The 21,760-nt window shown below is 43.6% G+C and overlaps 1 protein-coding gene across 1 annotated transcript in view; it reads left to right on the top strand.

Moving 5' to 3' along the window:
• Positions 1-21,760, top strand: part of LOC311106468 (potassium channel subfamily K member 2-like) — a 47,421-nt gene that overhangs the window by 21,243 nt on the left and 4,418 nt on the right. The window contains exons 4-6 of the mRNA XM_084148803.1: positions 567-727; positions 9,585-9,804; positions 10,126-10,265. Of these exons, the coding sequence (XP_084004929.1) occupies positions 567-727; positions 9,585-9,804; positions 10,126-10,265 (521 nt within the window). The remainder of the gene's footprint in view (positions 1-566; positions 728-9,584; positions 9,805-10,125; positions 10,266-21,760) is intronic.

Raw genomic sequence — 21,760 nt, forward strand, 5'->3', positions numbered from 1 at the left:
AGGGATCATTGCTTTCACCTGGATTCACTTGGTTAGTCTTCACCTGGACACTGAGTGTTTTGTACACTTAGCGTAGATTTTAATCACTTTTTCTTTACGCTGATCCTATAGAACCACTGTGTGCTGAAACCAATTAACTGACACTCAATTCAATCCTCAATAGTAGGTCACACGGCAAGATCTGAATAGTTCATTTCAATTGTTTATTGGAATACTTCATATACTGTTGTAACAATTTGTCCATTTGGTTGAGTCTTGGTAATGAGAATAATTGTCTGGAATATAAAAACCTGCCGCCGGTGCCCAGGACTGCATGGAGCTGAGAAACCATTGTCTAATTCAGGGTTTCCCAAACTCGGTCCTGGCCCCTACACACTACACAGGTGATTCAAGTAACCAACTCATCATCAAGCTTTGATTATTTGAATCAGCTGTGTAGTGTGAGGGCAAAAACCAAAACGTGCACCTTGGGGGGGCCCCAGGACCGAGTTTGGGAAACCCTGGTCTAGTTAACCTCTCCCTGTGTGTTTGTGTGTGTGTGTGTGTGTGTTCTCTCCTCTCTCTAGGCTTTGGGAACATTTCTCCCCACACGGAGGGGGGCCGTATCTTCTGTATCATCTATGCCCTCCTGGGAATCCCCCTCTTTGGCTTCCTATTGGCTGGTGTTGGAGACCAGCTTGGGACCATCTTCGGGAAAGGCATCAACAGAGTGGAGAAGATCGTTGGGGTGAGTTTTAAACGTTTCATGTCTGTTTGTGTCTCAGTCCTTGCATCCATAGCTCCGTCTATTAATTTGAGAGTGGTTACATTCCCCTATGCTCATCTCGCAGTGGCAGTTGCAGGATCAGGCTGTTGAAACAGTATGTTGTGTGCAGACAACCCATAATAATGGACATACATACAGTCAGATCAAAAATTATTGACCCCCTTGATAAAGATGAGCAAAAAAGATTGTATAAAACAAATAATACAGATACTGAGCTATATTGTATGCTGAAAGTTTTTTGAAAATTATATTATTTTATACTAATGCAATTGCTCAGAGAAAGAGATTTTCACGATCGTTTAAAGAAGGGTCGGACCAAGGCGCAGCGTGATATGCGTACATGTTTATTCAACGATAAACACACGACAAAACAACAAAGGAAACGAAACGTGAAGTCCAAAGGTACAACACAACAAACCTTACACGGAACAAGAACCCACAACTAGACAGTGCCAAAAGGCTGCCTAAGTATGATTCCCAATCAGAGACAACGAGCGACAGCTGCCTCTGATTGGGAACCACACCGGCCAACATAGAAATACAAATCTAGAATATTCACACCCTGACCAAACTAGCTAGAGTTCTGTAGGCCAGGGCGTGACAGTACCCCCCCCCACCCCCCCAAAGGTGCGGACTCCGGCCGCACAATCCTGACTGAATAGGGGAGGGTCCGGGTGGGCTTCCAGCCTCGGTGGCGGCTCCGGCTCCGGAGTGGAGCCGCTGCCCGGAGCTGGCTTGGGCACCGGTGGGGCGGACTGATCTGGCTCCGGAGTGGAGCTGCTGACCAGAGCTGGACTGGGCACCGGTGGAGCAGACCGCTCTGGCTTCAGAGTGGAGCCACTGACCGGAGCTGGATCAGGCACCGGTGGAGCGGACTGCTCTGGCTCCAGAGTGGAGCCACTGACCGGTGCCGGACCAGGCACCGGTGGAACGGGCACGGGCCGTGCCGGACTGGCGACGCGCACCATTGGCTTGGTGCGAGGAGCAGGAACAGGCCGGGCCGGACTGGCGACGCGCACCACTGTCTTGGTGCGAGGGGCAGGAACAGGCCGGGCCGGACTGGGAACACGCACCACTGGCTTGGTGCGAGGAGCAGGAACAAGCCGGGCCGGACTGGGAACACGCACCACTGGCTTGGTGCGAGGAGCAGGAACAGACCGGGCCGGACTGGCGACGCGCACCACAGGCTTGGTGCGAGGAGCAGGAACAGGCCGGGCCGGACTGGGAACACGCACCACAGGCTTGGTGCGAGGAGCAGGAACAGGCCGGGCCGGACTGGGAACACGCACCACTCTCTTGGTGCGAGGAGCAGGAACAGGCCGGGCCGGACTGGGAACACGCACCACTGGCTTGGTGCGGGGAGCAGGTACGGGGCGTACCGGACTGGGAACCGGCGCTGGAGGTCTATGACTGTCTCCGTCCTTTAAACTCCGTGCCCCGTCCTCCTCCAGTTAGGACTCCTCCTTGAGCCCCCACGAGTGCAGTGGTCGGGGCTCCTCTATGTCACTCCCCGACCACCCTTTTAGCCCCCCCAAAAAAAAATATTGGGGCTGTCTCTCCTTCTCCACCCTGATCCCTTTCAGGGCCTCCATCTGCCTTGCCAGATCCTCTCTTATCTCCCGCCAAGTCCATACTCTCTGCTCCTCCACCTGTGTCCAGGGTTTCTGCTTCTCCTGGGCACGCTGCTTGGTCCTCGTTTGGTGGGTTCTTCTGTCACGATCGTTTAAAGAAGGGTCGGACCAAGGCGCAGCGTGATATGCGTACATGTTTATTCAACGATAAACACACGACAAAGGAAACGAAACGTGAAGTCCAAAGGTACAACACAACAAACCTTACACGGAACTTGAAGCCACAACTAGATAGTGCCAAAAGGCTGCCTAGGTATGATTCCCAATCAGAGACAACGAGCGACAGCTGCCTCTGATTGGGAACCACACCGGCCAACATAGAAATACAAATCTAGAATATTCACACCCTGACCAAACTAGCTAGAGTTCTGTAGGCCAGGGCGTGACAGAGATTTTGACAAGTAATATTTTTTCTCTCAAAAAGATGGGAATGTAAAAATTATTGGCACCCTGTTTTCAATACCTTTCAATACCTCACCTTGCGAGGATAACGGCACTGAGCCTTTTTCTAAAATGTTTTATGAGATTGGAGAACACATTGGGCGGGATCTTAGACCATTCCTCCATACAGAATCCTTGAATCCTTCTTTCCAGATCCTTGATATCCATTTTCTGCGCTTATGGATTGCCCTCTTAATTTCAAACCACAGATTTTCAATGGGATTCAAGTTCAGAGACTGAGATGGCCATTGCAAAATGTTGATTGGCAGAGGCAACCAGGTTTTTGTCAAAAATGTCCTGGTGCTGGGTAAAGTTTATGATGCCATTGACCTTAACAAGGGCCCCAGGATCAGTGGAAGCAACATTTCCCCATAACATCAAAGATCCACCACCCTATTTTACTCTAGGTATAGGGTTATTTTCTGCTTATACATCCTAATTTCAATACCAAACCCACCACTGATGTGTATGGCCAAAGAGTTATATTTTCCTGTCATCTGACCATAGCACCGGTTCCAATCCGAGTGCCAATGCCATTTAGCAACTCCAGGCATTTACATTTGTTGGATGACATGAAAATAGAGCTCTTTGGCCACACATTCTAGTAGTTGAGTATTTGTTTTTAGCTAGTCAGCTTCTACACCCCCTCAGTTCATTACCAATGCATAAGGAGATTTCAATGCAGAAGTAGTTTGACTGTGCATGCATTATTTGGGTTGCCACGACAACAGCTTCTGGAGACCAATTGTAAAAGACAGACTATTTGAGTGGTTACCCAGCTCACATGAGGATATGGAATTATTTCCCATACATGTAGTATCCCTCACTCTGGACTGAATATTAAGAGCAATACTACAAGAGTGAAATCAAAAGAAGGGCTTGGATGTGTTGCTGTAGCAAACCTGTACAGCCATTATTAATGACAGTAAGGAGAGTCTATCCCTCACTGGAGGAGACCTATCACCAGGGCACTCTGCTCTTACTGTTAACTGCACACACACACACGCAAATGCACACACACACATACACACACACACACTTTGTGAGTGGGATTAGAGAGGACAATCGCTCAGCCAGGAAGACACATACTCTATAAACGGAACGAGAGCAAAGTTTTATAGTCAGTCATTAATTTTCCCCTCTCTGCCCACAACGACTCACAATGAGGTACAGCGAGCCGCACCGATCCACAACCACCCACAAGGAGCAGCATGTAAACCTGGGCTATCAAACAGGCCGTAGTCAGGCACCAGCCAACACAAAACTCACAGAGAGCTGTTTGATGATTTCTCTGTCCTTGTTAGAACTATTACAGTGACTGAATTGCATTGTTTTTCATTTGTTACTACCGAGCTAGGCGGAAATTACTGCTCTCTTTAATTGAAGGCTTTATAAGATGAGCTTTGATTGATGTGTTTCTCTGCTAGTGTTGCCCATAGGGAGCAGCAGAGTAGGACAGTAGTACAGTATCCAGATGAAACATAGACAGGAGAGCCCCTGTGAGTCTAAGCCCTTGGTTCGCGATATCTACTAAGCTAACATATGGAATTGTTTTAAGATGGTCATACCATGGATCATTTAGCTATTTGATTTGAATTTTAGGACCCCTGTAGGTATATAAACATTTTATTTTTTATTTTTTATTATTTGATAAAATATTGCAGTGAGGCCTTTACTGCTATAGTCCATAGAAACGCACTGAATAACACATTCTTAAATGGCAAAACAGACAAAATAAGGAATAAGGATTTGAAGTGTCTGTTTCAAATAAACGCTGAGTCTAAATGAATTGTTTACGAGGTTACCATGAATTGTTTACGAAGTTTAATGTTTGAATTGTTACAGTAAATAATTAAGTAATGTAATTCAGTAAGAAACTGCTTGCCATTGGCTGCTTACAGCTAACTGGCAAGCACAAAAACAGTCCACAACTTCGGGAGTACAGACCCCCAGAAATCGGCTGATCGCCTTCTAGTGGCAAAAGTAAGAACCGCCGAAAATGCAAAGTCAAAGCTGAGAATAATTATTCTGTCAAGGAAGTTTTTTTTCTCCCAAAATAGAGGCATATTAAGTCAAAAGAAACGTGAAACATTGTGTAAATGATACCACATTAGTGCAGGAAATTAAGAAATTGATTAAAATGCTGGAAGTGAATGCTGGAATTAAACAATTAACAATGCAAATGAGCAAAAGCTATGTGCATTAAGGACATAGACGCCTGGCTCATATAGAAGCCTGTCTCTAATAAGCCCCTGTTGTGTTCAGTGATTTAAGCAAATAAACACCCATTCATTTAAGTTTTACGATATGGCACTTTTTACACCCTATTCACTTTTGTGACGTTTGTACAGTGTGGTACTGGGTTACCTTCTAAAGACTCCCCTAAAGCTTGTGTGTGTCGTAGAGCAAACAAGCGAGGGCTAAATGTTTTTGAAAGTCTTACCAGTCGATGTTGGTGACTTATTAGTTTGTAGCTTGGTCTGGACAGTCAGTTTTGTAAGAAGACATCTTTGAAATTAGGACGTGGGCGTCTGAAAGTTCAGACACTGTAAAGCTTGTGGGAGTTCGTGAGAGTCTCATCTTTCGAAGATGGGGTAGTATGAGTTGCAAGCTCAAACTGTTTGAGTTTTACAGACAATTTCTTTGTCCGGATCCTGTTTCACAAGCCCCATGTTATGGAAAAGGCAGAAAGAGGGGATTGAGCTGCAGCAAGACATTTTTTACATTTGACATACAGTGGTGAAAAAAAGTATTTAGTCAGCCACCAATTGTGCAAGTTCTCCCACTTAAAAAGATGAGAGAGGCCTGTAATTTTAATCACAGGTACACGTCAACTATGACAGACAAATTGAGATTTTTTTTCCCAGAAAATAAAATTGTAGGATTTTTAATGAATTTATTTGCAAATTATGGTGGAAAATAAGTATTTGGTCAATAACAAAAGTTTCTCAATACTTTGTTATATACCCTTTGTTGGCAATGACACAGGTCAAATGTTTTCTGTAAGTCTTCACAAGGTTTTCACACACTGTTGCTGGTATTTTGGCCCATTCCTCCATGCAGATCTCCTCTAGAGTAGTGATGTTTTGGGGCTGTCGCTGGGCAACACAGACGTTCAACTCCCTCCAAAGATTTTCTATGGTGTTGAGATCTGGAGACTGGCTAGGCCACTCCAGGACCTTGAAATGCTTCTTACGAAGCCACTCCTTCGTTGCCCGGGCGGTGTGTTTGGGATCATTGTCATGCTGAAAGACCCAGCCACGTTTCATCTTCAATGTCCTTGCTGATGGAAGGAGGTTTTCACTCAAAATCTCACGATACATGGCCCCATTCATTCTTTCCTTTACACGGATCAGTCGTCCTGGTCCCTTTGCAGAAGAACAGCCCCAAAGCATGATGTTTCCACCCCCATGCTTCACAGTAGGTATGGTGTTCTTTGGATGCAACTCAGCATTCTTTGTCCTCCAAACACGACGAGTTGAGTTTTTACCAAAAAGTTATATTTTGGTTTTATCTGACCATATGACATTCTCCCAATCCTCTTCTGGATCATCCAAATGCACTCTAGCAAACTTCAGACGGGCCTGGACATGTACTGGCTTAAGCAGGGGGACACGTCTGGCACTGCAGGATTTGAGTCCCTGGCGGCGTAGTGTGTTACTGATGGTAGGCTTTGTTACTTTGGTTCCAGCTCTCTGCAGGTCATTCACTAGGTCCCCCCGTGTGGTTCTGGGATTTTTGCTCACCGTTCTTGTGATCATTTTGACCCCACGGGGTGAGATCTTGCGTGGAGCCCCAGATCGAGGGAGATTATCAGTGGTCTTGTATGTCTTCCATTTCCTAATAATTGCTCCCACAGTTGATTTCTTCAAACCAAGCTGCTTACCTATTGCAGATTCAGTCTTCCCAGCCTGGTGCAGGTCTACAATTTTGTTTCTGGTGTCCTTTGACAGCTCTTTGGTCTTGGCCATAGTGGAGTTTGGAGTGTGACTGTTTGAGGTTGTGGACAGGTGTCTTTTATACTGATAACAAGTTCAAACAGGTGCCATTAATACAGGTAACGAGTGGAGGACAGAGGAGCCTCTTAAAGAAGAAGTTACAGGTCTGTGAGAGCCAGAAATCTTGCTTGTTTGTAGGTGACCAAATACTTATTTTCCACCATAATTTGCAAATAAATTCATTAAAAATCCTACAATGTGATTTTCTGGAATTTTTTTTCTCAATTTGTCTGTCATAGTTGACGTGTACCTATGATGAAAATTACAGGCCTCTCTCATCTTTTTAAGTGGGAGAACTTGCACAATTGGTGGCTGACTAAATACTTTTTTCCCCCACTGTACGATCTTATCCAGAGCGACTAGGGTTAAGTGCCCTGCTCAAGGGCACATTGACAGATTTTTCACTTAGTTGGCTCAGGATTCAAAACAGCGACCTTCCAGTTACTGGCCCAACGCTCTTAACCCCTAAACTACCAGCTGCCCCGCGAGAAACGGTAAATCTCATAAAAACACGGGAGCTATTCAATGTTTTAAAATTATGTCACGTGTGACGCGCAGGCACATCAATCGACTCTAGTTTTTTTTTTATGCCAGTGAGCTGTGAAATATACAGTATATTATGCTTGGCAAGCGGCTATGGTCTATTCATCATCATTCATCAAAATAGGTTTTTAACCTCAATGGGTCTTACCTGGTTAAATAAATCATAATTATTCCCTCCGTATCAACATTTATTGTCAGGGCCCAAGGCTGGACCTATAGGGTTCAGTCCTGACTCTGACCTCTCCCTCTGTCTCTCTCTGGGCTCTAGCTGCTGTGTGCTGTAAAACACAGTGGAACACATCACTGATGAGCTGATCTGAGGATGACCCTTCTTTAAGTCTCAGTCCCACAGGCCCTGTTCTCATGCTTGTGTAACCCACTGTCTAGGGAAGGACAAGGACTCTATCGTGGAGTGTACACTTCAGTGTATTAAGAAGGTTTACTAGTACTACAGACTGTCATACCCCTGTTATTTATTTTATTTTACTAGGCAAGTCAGTTAAGAACAAATTCTTATTTACAATGACGGCCTACACCTCCCGAGTGGCGCAGTGGTCTAAGGCACTGCATCGCTGTGCTAGCTGTGCCACTAGAGATCCTGGTTCGAATCCATGCTCTGTTGTAGCCGGCCGCAACCGGGAGACCAATGGGGTGGCGCACAATTGGCCCAGGGTAGGGGAGGGAATGGCCGGCAGGGAGGTAGCTCAGTTAGTAGAGCATGGCGTTTGCAACGCCAGGGTTGTGGGTTCGATTCCCATGGGGAGCCAGTATGAAAAAATAATGAAAAAAAATAAAATAATGTATGCACTAACTGTAAGTCGCTCTGGATAAGAGCGTCTGCTAAATGACGTAAATGTACACCGGCCAAACCCGGGCCAATTGTGCACCGCCCTATGGGACTCCCAATCATGGCCGGTTGTGATAAAGCCTGGAATTGAACCAGGGGGTCTGTAGTGATGCCTCAAGCACTGAGATGCAGTGCCTTAGACCTCTGCGCCACTTGGGAGCCCATGTTACACATGTCTTTCTATGGGTTTGAATTAAACTTTGTCTGGCGACTGCGATGTAGCCTGCTGATGTAATGATGTATAGCCTGATGGCATACAGTATGACATGGTCTGTAAGGAACATGATGTCAGTAAAGCTCATTGGCAGACCCACTGTGTGTGTGACATTCAAAACACTGAACATTTATTCCAGGAAAAATGCCAACACAAGGAAATGACTCATCTCATTGTGAAGTGACTGGAAAAAGGCCTTGTTAAAGACTGGGGGCTCTATTTTCGGCTGGCGTTAAGGCGGTGCTAGTGTCAAATGCACGCTCCTTGGCAATTTCGATATGTAAAAGCCAGAGCTTTGCTATTTTCCAACCCTGGCGCCAGGGTTGGTAATTTAACTGTCTTATATCAGCTCGTGGGAAGGGTGGAAATATTTGAGCTGTGTCCTTAGAAACATGTTCCAATTTCAAGCAGTGCTACTGGTGATATTTAAGACTCACCAAAAGCTGGTCTTAGCGGTAACGCAATTGATTATGGCATCGATTTTGCCTAATCAGTAGCCTATAACCAATCTTTTATTAAAATATCACGAGCAGCAAAACAGTCAACATACATTCCTGCTTTTTCTTTATTTTGGACATTATTTTTGTCCATGCAGCTCCTTTGAAAGGTTGGGATGTGCATAAACCATCCATTGTCTAAGTTGCCTTGTCTGTATTATACATCCACGAGGAGCAATTATGGTGCCTGTTACTGTATTTAGACATACCCTGTTTAAAACAAGTTGTTGTTTCGTTTTATTAGAATTTGATAAGAATTATACACTGTCTTTTTAGTCCTTATCAATAGCCTAGTGAATTGAATCTTACCTATTGACTATATTTGGCACGTCCATGTCCAAACTACAAATTACAGTAGGCCTAGCCCCTATATCAGTGTGAATGCTATAGCCTATGTTTAACAATGGATTTCCATATTGAAGCAATGCAATTAGAAAAATGTGGACTGCAAACATGTTCAGCATATTTAGCAAATATGGGGCAGGCTATTTAAAGAATTGCGTTAGGTTTGTTAAAATAGAGCCCTGGATGTTTTTGTACTGTTTTCAAATGTTAATTATGTCATACATTCCATTACCACGTTTATTTATTCATTTCTTTATCCATCTCTTTATTAATGTGTTGATCTATTCTACCATGCCTCCCAGTCTCTCCCTCAGAAGTGGAAAGTGAGCCAGACCAAGATCAGGGTGATCTCCACGGTGATCTTCATCCTGTTTGGCTGTGTCCTCTTCGTGGCGTTGCCGGCGGTCATCTTTAAACACATAGAGGGCTGGAGCACGCTGGAGTCCATCTACTTTGTGGTCATCACCCTCACCACCATCGGCTTCGGCGACTTTGTGGCCGGTGAAAAAGGTCTTGAAAAAGGTATTTAAGAGCTATCTTTTCTGACAATGTTGTATGTTCTCCCTCTCCTATCCCCCTCTCCTATCCACCCTTATTTGTCTTAAAAAGGTTTAGTTTGAAATCACACTTGTGCTAAATCTACTGAGACAAAACGTGATTTCTGTCCCCTTCTTCACAGTAGAAGATCAATAATCAATACTCTGTGTGGCATAGCCTCTCTCTCCTTCTCTCTCCTCCTCTCTCTCTGTCTCCCCCTCTCTTTTCTTCTCTCTGGCTAGAGGTGTGATATCACTAAAAGCTTGTATATTCTTTATTAAATGTGTGTTTGTCTCCTCCCTATAGGTGGTTCTGAGATAGAGTATCTGGACTACTACAAGCCTGTGGTGTGGTTCTGGATCCTGATTGGTTTAGCCTACTTTGCTGCCGTGCTCAGTATGATAGGAGACTGGTTCAGAGTCATCTCCAAGAAAACCAAGGAGGAGGTACGTGATGTGTGTGGAAACCACTGCACCAAACCACCATACGGCACAGTCACAGATACTTCCTATAGACCTTTTAAGAACCTATACTGTAGGTACCCTATAGCATAAGTATCTGTGGTACACTGGTAATCACTGCATGTTGAAATGTGGAAGGGAGCCAAAATGCAAAGATCACAGCTAAGAACAAACGTTCCCAGAACTTTAGAGAACATTCCCTTAAGAGTCTCATTAGGTCCTTAACTAACGTTTTCACGGAAATGTTCCCATGATGTGCAAGGAATATTTCCAAGAGACCATTCCTTTAATGTCAAATGTTCTCAGAACATAAGATATTAATGTTCTAGACGCGTTAAATGAGAATGTTGCAAGAACATTCATGTATCCAGTTTTCTGTGGGTTAGGAGAATATTCCATCAACGTCCCACCAAACATACACAGACCATGGTTGCCATCTTCTCAGAACATAAGATATTAATGTTCTAGACACGTTTCATGGGAACATTGATGTGTCCAAAGAAAAATGTATTACCCATCACGTCTTGTTGCCGAGCCAATCAAGGGCCTGATTGGTGAACCACTGATACATTCATAGCTCTTTGTTTGTTGGCAACGTTAGGGATATTCACACACACAGTGCTTTTAACATACACTGTTTTCAACTTACATATTTGATTACATTGTGCATATTTATTTATACAGTAACCATTATTCCTCACCTGGGATTTGAACTCACAACCTCTTGGTGCATGGTACTCTGATCTTCCTGCTACGGCACCATGTTCATGTCAGGTATCCGTTCATCTGACTATTCTCATCATTGATTTGATTTACTTATTTCAGCAATTGAAGGGCGTTCTGTATAGTTGGTGCGCATATGAACTTGTTTTAATGATACTCCTGAATCACTATGATCAATAACATATTTTCTTGAATGTACTTTTAACAGAGCTGAGATTTACTTCAAAGTGCAGTCACCCTATTGCTTACACCTATCAAGTTGTTTCAGTTCTACACAAGTGCCTAGGGAGGGGGGGGGGGTTCTGGACAGGGCCTAACTATACTGGTCCAATAAGCACATGTCCTAGAGATGTCCCTTATTCGGACAGTGGTTAGGACGTTCGTCATTGGTGCTGGTGGCCTGGGTTCCAGATCCGCTAGGGAAGTCATCCTACTCTCACATTCTTAGCAATATACAGTATTAGTGTCATTATTGCAGTTTGGAATTGCATTTATCAGACGTTTCGATTGCTTATATGGAAACTCCGTTAGAACACTTGTATGTTTATTATCATTATGTGTATAGATTTCTCCTCTTTCACGCGTTTCTGGAACTTTGGGTACAAGCTTTGTTCCTTTGTGCACGACCTCCAGATGCTTTTTTAGGTTTGATATGGTGTTTCTGGACGAAGAGATCAATGCTGCCTTTGCAGAGTTTGCATTTGACAAACATTGTTATTCTCTTTCTCCTCAATTAACTCAAAATAATGGGAGCATTTCCACAAGGAAAAGGTTAAGCGGGGTAACAACAGAGCTGCTATGTTTCTTTGATTTTCAGCTTTACGATAGCCAATTGGAAACTGGTATGAATTCTGTTAGCATGAGACAAGGCTTAAAACAAATATATACGAGTTACTTGAAAAAGTAACTGTAATAATATTACAATATTTAAAAACAGTAACTCGTTATATTACTCCATTACTCATAAAAGTAATATGCGACTCGTTTCAGGAAACTAGGCGTATGTCACACATCACCACTTCACAGGAGAAGCATTTGAACGTAAACATTTATTTTTTTATCAAAATTAATTTTTTGGGCAGAAATCCCTTCTGCCTTCATAACAAACTTGTATGGCATCTGTAACTACGAATTAAATTGTTAAATTACGAGGCTAGTTGGTTTAGCCACGGAAAAAGACAGGAACCTTCCCGCTAGCCATGATTGGCTGAGATAATGGATGGGCTGGACATGCCGAGAGATGAGTTAGGATTAGTCTGCCATGTAGCATGCTTCTGTCTATAACATATGGAAAGGGGAGACTCTCACAAACACGGTGGTGTTCTCTGTTTTGCTCTACGACCCCCACAAGTGTCAGGAGACTCGTCTGAAGTCGATACCGTCGATGTGCCAACTTCTGTTTGGTAGCGTCCAATCCATTTGGGCTACAAACTAATGGGACCTCACTGTGGAATGGGGAGATTCTCATGAACATGCACAATGTAATCATGTATCTCAAAGTGTGTCAAATATGTAAGTTGAAACACTATGTTAAAAGTACTGTGTGAGTATCCCTAACCTTGCCAACAGACACAAATAGTTTTGAATGGATCAGTGGTTCACCAATCAGGGCCTTGATGCAACAGTAACAAGGCGTGATGTGTAATGAAAAATGTTTTGGGGAGAACGTTTCTTTGGGATCATTAGGCGGGTCCTGACAACTGATACAAAAAATTTTTCTATGAATTATTAGCTGGAATGTACAGTCGTGGTCAAAAGTTTTAAGAATGACACAAATAGTAATTTTCACAAAGTCTGCTGCCTCAGTTTTGATGATGGCAATTTGCATATACTCCAGAATGTCATGAAGAGTGATCAGATGAATTGCAAAGTCCCTCTGTGCCGTGAAAATGAACTTATCCGTTCATCTGACTATTCTCATCATTGATTTGATTTACTTATTTCAGCAATTGAAGGGCATTCTGTATAGTTGGTGCGCATATGAACTTGTTTTAATGATACTCCTGAATCACTATGATCAATAACATATTTTCTTGAATGTACTTTTAACAGAGCTGAGATTTACTTCAAAGTGCAGTCACCCTATTGCTTACACCTATCAAGTTGTTTCAGTTCTACACAAGTGCCTAGGGAGGGGGGGGGTTCTGGACAGGGCCTAACTATACTGGTCCAATAAGCACATATCCTAGAGATGTCCCTTATTCGGACAGTGGTTAGGACGTTCGTCATTGTTGCTGGTGGCCTGACAAAATGAACTTAATCCCAAAAAAACATTTCCACTGCATTTCAGCCATGCCACAAAAGGACCAGCTGCCATCATGTCAGTGATTCTCTCGTTAACACCGGTGAGTGTGTTGACGAGGACTGGAGGCTGGAGATCACTCTGTCATGCTGATTGAGTTAGAATAAGAGACTGGAAGATTTAAAAGGAGGGTGGTGCTTGAAATCATTGTTCTTCCTCTTAACCATGGTTACCTGCAAGTAAACACGTGCCGTCATCATTGCTTTGCACAAAAAGGGCTTCACAGGCAAGGATATTGCTGCTAGTAAGATTGCACCTAAATCAACCATTTATCGGATCATCAAGAACTTCAAGGAGCGAGGTTCAATTGTTGTGAAGAAAGCGTCAGGGCGCCAAAGAAACTCCCCAGACCTTAATCCCATTGAGAACTTGTGGTCGATCCTCAAGAGGCGGGTGGACAAACAAAACCCCACAAATTTTGACAAACTCCAAGCATTGATTATGCAAGAATGGGCTGCCATCAGTCAGGATGTGGCCAAGAAGTTCATTGACAGCATGCCAGGGCGGATTGCAGAGGTCTTGAAAAAGAAGGGTCAACACTGTAAATATTGACTCTTTGCATAAACTTAATGTAATTGTCAATAAAAACCTTTGACACTTATGGAATGCTTGTAATTATACTTCAGTATACCATAGTAACAACTGACATTAATCTCATAACACTGAAGCAGCGAACTTTGTGAAGACCAATACTTAATTCTCAAAACTTTTGACCACGACTGTAGCTGTGAATTCACCAAATCACAGCACAACAAGTTGTGATCATGCATCAAATCCCCAAACAGGGTGAGGCAAAGTGTTTACTAGAGCATCCGACCACGACCTGGCATATTCAACACACACCTAAAACGGATAACTTCAAAATAAACCAACCTTTTAGATCAGATGTACAGTATGTCTTCTTATCCATTATACACTGAGTGGACAAATCATTAGGAACACCTAGCTAATATTGAGTTGCAGCCCCTTATGCACTCAGAACAGCCTCAATTCGTCAGGGCATGGACTATAACAGGGGCAGGCAACCCTGTTCCTGGAGTGCCAAAGGTACTGCAGGATTCTGGTCCATCTAGGGTCCACACCTGACCAACTGAGTTAATTGATCAGTTCAGTGATTGCCTAAATTCAACACACCTGGTGTTCCAGGTCAGTTAAATCAAAAACATGAAGTGGGGTTGCCTACCCCTGGACTACAAGGTGTCGAAAGCGTTCCACAGGGATGCTGGCCAATATTGACTCCAATGCTTCCCACAGTTGTGTCAAGTTGGCTGGATGTCCTTTGGGCGGTGGACCATTCTTGATACACACAGGAAACTGTTGAGCGTGAAAAACCCAGCAGTGTTGCAGTTCTTGACACAAACCGGTGCGCCTGGCACCTACTACCATACTTACGTTTTTTGTCTTTCCCATTCACCCTCTGAATGGCACACATACACAATGCATGTCTCAATTGCTTAAAAATCATTATTTAACCTGTCTCCTCCCCTTCATCTACACTGATTGAAGTGGATTTAACAGGTGACATCAATAAGGGATCATAGCTTTCACAGGTTCACCTGGTCAGTCTTTGTCATGGAAAGAGCAGGTGTTTCTAATGTTTTTGTACACTCAGTGTATAAAGGATGCTTAAACCACCTACCCTCCTCCCTTACAGTGTGCTTAGTTCTACTTCAACCCCCTAGTTTACCCTTTAAACGTGAATGCATTTCCCTGATTAATGAAGTTGTAACATGTATTTTTTAAAGGATGATTAATACAGTTGAATTTCAATCGCGTTGTGCTTCGGACAGCCGCAAATGAATAATGGCTCACCTTACCGCTCTGTCATGTTCATTAGTTTAGCTTAAGTAGATGAAGGAGAACACACACACACACACACACACACACACACACACACACACACACACACACACACACACACACACACATGCACGCTGACAGGCACAAACCTCCATATTAATCTCCATTCATTATCCCATATAAAAAGTAGCTCCCATAACAAAGGGAGAGATATGTGTGACTCTGCCGTGGGAATACTTGCGTCATTAGGAGTGTGAGTTTGAGCCCTAAGATGCAGACCTGAGCTTTACATAGAAACCTATTATTGAGAGCGAGGGAGACAGTGAGAGAACAAGAGAGTGTGTGGAGGAGAAGTGAAAATGAGAGGGTAAGAGTGGGTAGTGAGGAAGAGAGGGAGGAAGGGAAATGTGGAAGAAAGATGAAGAGGGGGAGGGAAGCAAAAGCACACACATGCAGACTCACAAATCTTAGCTTGGGGGTCTTCTATCCAGTAGCCCAAGACAGCTCATCTCAGCTTACTGTATAAGAAAATACCCTGGAGGTATTCATACTATATTTTATGAAAATAATCAATAACTTCATCCCCCTTCTTCCATTTTTCCCCACTCTCCTTTTCTCTCCCTCTCTTTAACCTTGAAAATGCCCTGCGTCCCTTTGCATCTTATAAAGCACATTCTGGTGTAGGGAATGGATAGTTCTGGGTAGAAACTTCATTCAAAGGGGAAAAGGCAATCAGTCCCCTTTGTCGAAAAGATGTATGTGTATATATATATATATATATATATATATATATATATATATATATATCAGTGGAGGCTGATGAGGGGAGAACGGCTCATAACAATGGCTGGAACGGAGCAAATTTGATACCATTACACTAATTCCGCTCCAGCCATTACCACGAGCACGTCCTCCCCAATGACGGTGCCACCAACCTCCTGTGATATATATATATACACTACCAGTCAGAAGTTTGGACACACCTACTCATTCAAGGATTCTTCTTTATTTTCACTATTTTTTACGTTGTAGAATAATAGTGAAGACATCAAAACGATGAAATAACCCATATGGAATCATGTAGTAACCAAAAAAGTGTTAAACAAATAAAAATATACAGGTATGCCTTGTTAAAAGTTAATTTGTGGAATGTATTTCCTTCTTAATGCGTTTGAGCCAATCAGTTGTGTTGTGACTAGGTAGGGGGGTATACAGAAGATAGCCCTATTTGGTAAAAGACCAAGTCTATATTATGGCAAGACAGCTCAAATAAGCAAAGAGAAACGACAGTCCATCATTACTTTAAGACATGAAGGTCAGTCAATACGGAACATTTCAAGAACTTTTACAGTTTTTTCAAGTGCAGTCGCAAAAACCATCAAGCGCTAGGATGAAACTGGCTCTCATGAGGACCACCACAGAAATGGAAGACCCAGAGTTACCTCTTTTATTTATTTATTTATTTTTATTTCACCTTTATTTAACCAGGTAAGCCAGTTGAGAACAAGTTCTCATTTCCAACTGCGACCTGGCCAAGATAAAGCAAAGCAGTGCGATAAAAAACAACAACACAGAGTTACATATGGGGTAAACAAAACATAAAGTCAAAAATACAACAGAAAATATATATACAGTGTGTGCAAATGTAGCAAGTTATGGAGGTAAGGCAATACATAGGCCATAGTGCAAAATAGTTACAATTTCGTATTAACACTGGAATGATAGATGTGCAAGAGATTATGTGCAAATAGAGATGCTGGGGTGCAAATGAGCAAAATAAATAACAATATGGGGATGAGGTAGTTGGGTGGGCTAATTTCAGATGGGCTGTGTACAGGTGCAGTGATCGGTAAGCTGCTCTGACAACTGATGCTTAAAGTTAGTGAGGGAGATAAGAGTCTCCAGCTTCAGAGATTTTTGCAGTTCGTTCCAGTCATTGGCAGCAGAGAACTGGAAGGAATGGCGGCCAAAGGAGGTGTTGGCTTTGGGGATGACCAGTGAGATATACCTGCTGGAGCGCATACTACGGGTGGGTGTTGCTATGGTGACCAATGAGCTAAGATAAGGCAGGGATTTGCCTAGCAGTGATTTATAGATGACCTGGAGCCAGTGGGTTTGGCGACGAATATGTAGTGAGGACCAGCCAACAAGAGCGTACAGGTCACAGTGGTGGGTAGTATATGGGGCATTTGGTGACAAAACGGATGGTACTGTGATAGACTACATCCAATTTGCTGAGTAGAGTGTTGGAGGCTATTTTGTAAATGACATCGCCGAAGTCAAGGATCGGTAGGATAGTCAGTTTAACGAGGGCATGTTTGGCAGCATGAGTGAAGGAGGCTTTGTTGCGAAATAGGATGCCGATTCTAGATTTAACTTTGGATTGGAGATGCTTAATGTGAGTCTGGAAGGATAGTTTACAGTCTAACCAGACACCTAGGTATTTGTAGTTGTCCACATACTCTAGGTCAGACCCGCCGAGAGTAGTGATTCTAGTCGGGTGGGCGGGTGCCAGCAGCGTTCGATTGAAGAGCATGCATTTAGTTTTACTAGTGTTTAAGAGCAGTTGGAGGCTACGGAAGGAGTGTTGTATGTCACTGAAGCTCGTTTGGAGGTTTGTTAACACATTGTTCAATGAAGGGCCAGATGTATACAAAATGGTGTCGTCTGCGTAGAGGTGGATCTGAGAGTCATCAGCAGCAAGAGCGACATCATTGATATACACAGAGAAAAGAGTCGGCCCGAGAATTGAACCCTGTGGCACCCCCATAGAAACTGCCCTAGGTTCAGACAACAGGCCCTCCGATTTGACACGTTGAACTCTATCTGAGAAGTAGTTGGTGAATCAGGCGAGGCAGTCATTTAAGAAACCAAGGCTATTTAGTCTGCCAATAAGAATGCGGTGGTTGACAGAGTCGAAAGCCTTGGCCAGGTCGATGAAGACGGCTGCACAGTACTGTCTGTTATCGATCGCGGTTATAATATCGTTTAGGACCTTGAGTGTGGCTGAGGTGCACCCATGACCAGCTCGGAAACCGGATTGCATAGCGGAGAAGGTACGGTGGGATTCGAAATGGTCGGTGATCTGTTTGTTAACTTGGCTTTCAAAAACTTTCGAAAGGCAGGGCAGGATGGATATAGGTCTGTAACAGTTTGGATCTAGTGTGTCACCCCCTTTGAAGAGGGGGATGACCACGGCAGCTTTCCAATCTCTGGGGATCTCAGACGTTACGAAAGAGAGGTTGAACAGGCTAGTAATAGGGGTTGCGACAATTTCGGCTGATAATTTTTAGAAAGAAAGGGTCCAGATTGTCTAGCCCAGCGGATTTGTAGGGTTCCAGATTTTGCAGCTCTTTCAGAACATCAGCTGTCTGAATTTGTGTGAAGGAGAAGCGGGGGGGGCATAGGCAAATTGCAGAGGAGGGTGCAGAGCTGGTGGCCGGGGTAGTGGTAGCCAGGTGGAAAGCATGGCCAGCCGTAGCAAAATGCTTGTTGAAATTCTCAATTATTGTAGATTTGTCGGTGGTGATAGTGTTTCCTAGCCTCAGTGCAGTGGGCAGCTGGGAAGAGGTGCTCTTATTCTCCATTGACTTTACAGTGTCCCAAAACTTTTTGGAGTTAGTGCTACAGGATGCAAATTTCTGTTTGAAAAAGCTAGCATTTGCTTTCCTAACTGCTTGCTAATTGGTTCCTAACTTCTCTGAAAAGTTGCATATCGCGGGGGCTATTCGATGCTAATGCAGTACGCCACAGGATGTTTTTGTGCTGGTCAAGGGCAGTCAAGTCTGAGGAGAACCAGGGGCTATATCTGTTCTTAGTTCTGCCTTTTTTGAATGGGGCATGCTTATTTAAGATTGAGAGGAAAGCACTGCAGAGGATAAGTTCATTAGAGTTACCAGCCTCAGAAATTGCAGCCCAAATAAATGCTTCACAGAGTTCAAGTCACAGACACATCTCAACATCAACTGTTCAGAGGGGACTGTGTGAATCAGGCCTTCATGGTCAAATTGCTGCAAAGAAACCACTGCTAAAGGACACAATAAATGGACATTAGACTGGTGGAAATTTGTCCTTTGGTCTGGAATCCAAATTGGAGATTTTTGGTTCCAACCGCCATGTCTTTGTGAGACGCGGTGTGGGTGAATGGATGATCTCCACATGTGTAGTTCCCACCGGAAAGCATGGAGGAGGAGGTGTGATGGTGTGGGGGTGCTTTGCTGGTGACACTGTCTGTGATTTATTTAGAATTCAAGGCACACTTAACCAGCATGGCTACCACAGCATTCTGAAGCAATATACCATCCCATATGGTGTGGGACCATCATTTGTTTTTCAACAGGACAATGACCCAACACACCTCCAGGCTGTGTAAGGGCTATTTTACGAAGAAGAGTGATGGAGTGCTGCATCAGATGACCTGGCCTCCACAATCCCCCGACCTCAACCCAATTGAGATGGTTTGGGATGAGTCGGACAGCAGAGTGAAGGAAAAGCAGCCAACAAGTGCTAAGCATATGTGGGAACTCCTTGAAGACTGTCCTGACCCTTGAATGACCCTTGAATGAGTAGGTGTGTCCAAACTTTTGACTGGTACTGTGTGTATATATATATATATATATATATATATATATATATATATATATATATACAGTGGGGGAAAAAAGTATTTAGTCAGCCACCAATTGTGCAAGTTCTCCCACTTAAAAAGATGAGAGAGGCCTGTAATTTTCATCATAGGTACACGTCAACTATGACAGACAAATTGAGATTTTTTTTCTCCAGAAAATCACATTGTAGGATTTTTAATGAATTTATTTGCAAATTATGGTGGAAAATAAGTATTTGGTCACCTACAAACAAGCAAGATTTCTGGCTCTCACAGACCTGTAACTTCTTCTTTAAGAGGCTCCTCTGTCCTCCACTCGTTACCTGTATTAATGGCACCTGTCTGAACTTGTTATCAGTATAAAAGATACCTGACCACAACCTCAAACAGTCACACTCCAAACTCGACTATGGCCAAGACCAAAGAGCTGTCAAAGGACACCAGAAACAAAATTGTAGACCTGCACCAGGCTGGGAAGACTGAATCTGCAATAGGTAAGCAGCTTGGTTTGAAGAAATCAACTGTGGGAGCAATTATTAGGAAATGGAAGACATACAAGACCACTGATAATCTCCCTCGATCTGGGGCTCCACGCAAGATCTCACCCCGTGGGGTCAAAATGATCACAAGAACGGTGAGTAAAAATCCCAGAACCACACGGTGGGACCTAGTGAATGACCTGCAGAGAGCTGGGACCAAAGTAACAAAGCCTACCATCAGTAACACACAACGCCGCCAGGGACTCAAATCCTGCAGTGCCAGACGTGTCCCCCTGCTTAAGCCAGTACATGTCCAGGCCCGTCTGAAGTTTGCTAGAGTGCATTTGGATGATCCAGAAGAGGATTGGGAGAATGTCATATGGTCAGTTGAAACCAAAATAGAACTTTTTGGTAAAAACTCAACTCGTCGTGTTTGGAGGACAAAGAATGCTGAGTTGCATCCAAAGAACACCATACCTACTGTGTAGCATGGGGGTGGAAACATCATGCTTTGGGGCTGTTTTTCTGCAAAGGGACCAGGACGACTGATCCGTGTAAAGGAAAGAATGAATGCGGCCATGTATCGTGAGATTTTGAGTGAAAACCTCCTTCCATCAGCAAGGGCATTGAAGATGAAATGTGGCTGGGTCTTTCAGCATGACAATGATCCCAAACACACCGCCCGGGCAACGAAGGAGTGGCTTCGTAAGAAGCATTTCAAGGTCCTGGAGTGGCCTAGCCAGTCTCCAGATCTCAACCCCATAGAAAATCTTTGGAGGGAGTTGAAAGTCCGTGTTGCCCAGCGACAGCCCCAAAACATCACTGCTCTAGAGGAGATCTGCATGGAGGAATGGGCCAAAATATCAGCAACAGTGTGTGAAAACCTTGTGAAGACTTACAGAAAACGTTTGACCTGTGTCATTGCCAACAAAGGGTATATAACAAAGTATTGAGAAACTTTTGTTATTGACCAAATACTTATTTTCCACCATAATTTGCAAATAAAATCATAAAAAATCCTACAATGTGATTTTCTGGATTTTTTTCCCTCATTTTGTCTGTCATAGTTGACGTGTACCTATGATGAAAATTACAGGCCTCTCTCATCTTTTTAAGTGGGAGAACTTGCACAATTGGTGGCTGACTAAATACTTTTTCCCCCCACTGTATATATACAGTGTCACGATCGTCTATAAAGGGAGCAGACCAATACGCAGCGTTGCGAGTGAACATGATGACTTTAATTAAGAAAGCGCGTAACTACAAAACAAAAGACGAAAGTGAAGTCCACAGTGACAATGACTGAACTTGGAACAAAAACCCACAATTCCCACAGGAAAACAATCAGATTAAATATGGCTCCCAATCAGAGATAACGAGCCGACAGCTGACACTCGTTACCTCCGATTGGGAGTCATTGACCAAACCTAGACATAAACCCCACAGAACTGCAAACATAGAAATACACCCAAAACCCAACATAACCAAACCAAAACCCAACAAAACAAATACACCCTGGCTCAAATATAAAAGTCCCGGAGCCAGAGTGTCACAGTACCCCCCCCTAAAG

Source organism: Coregonus lavaretus (genome assembly GCF_964263955.1).
Source record: "Coregonus lavaretus genome assembly, chromosome: 31".
NCBI lineage: Eukaryota > Metazoa > Chordata > Actinopteri > Salmoniformes > Salmonidae > Coregonus > Coregonus lavaretus.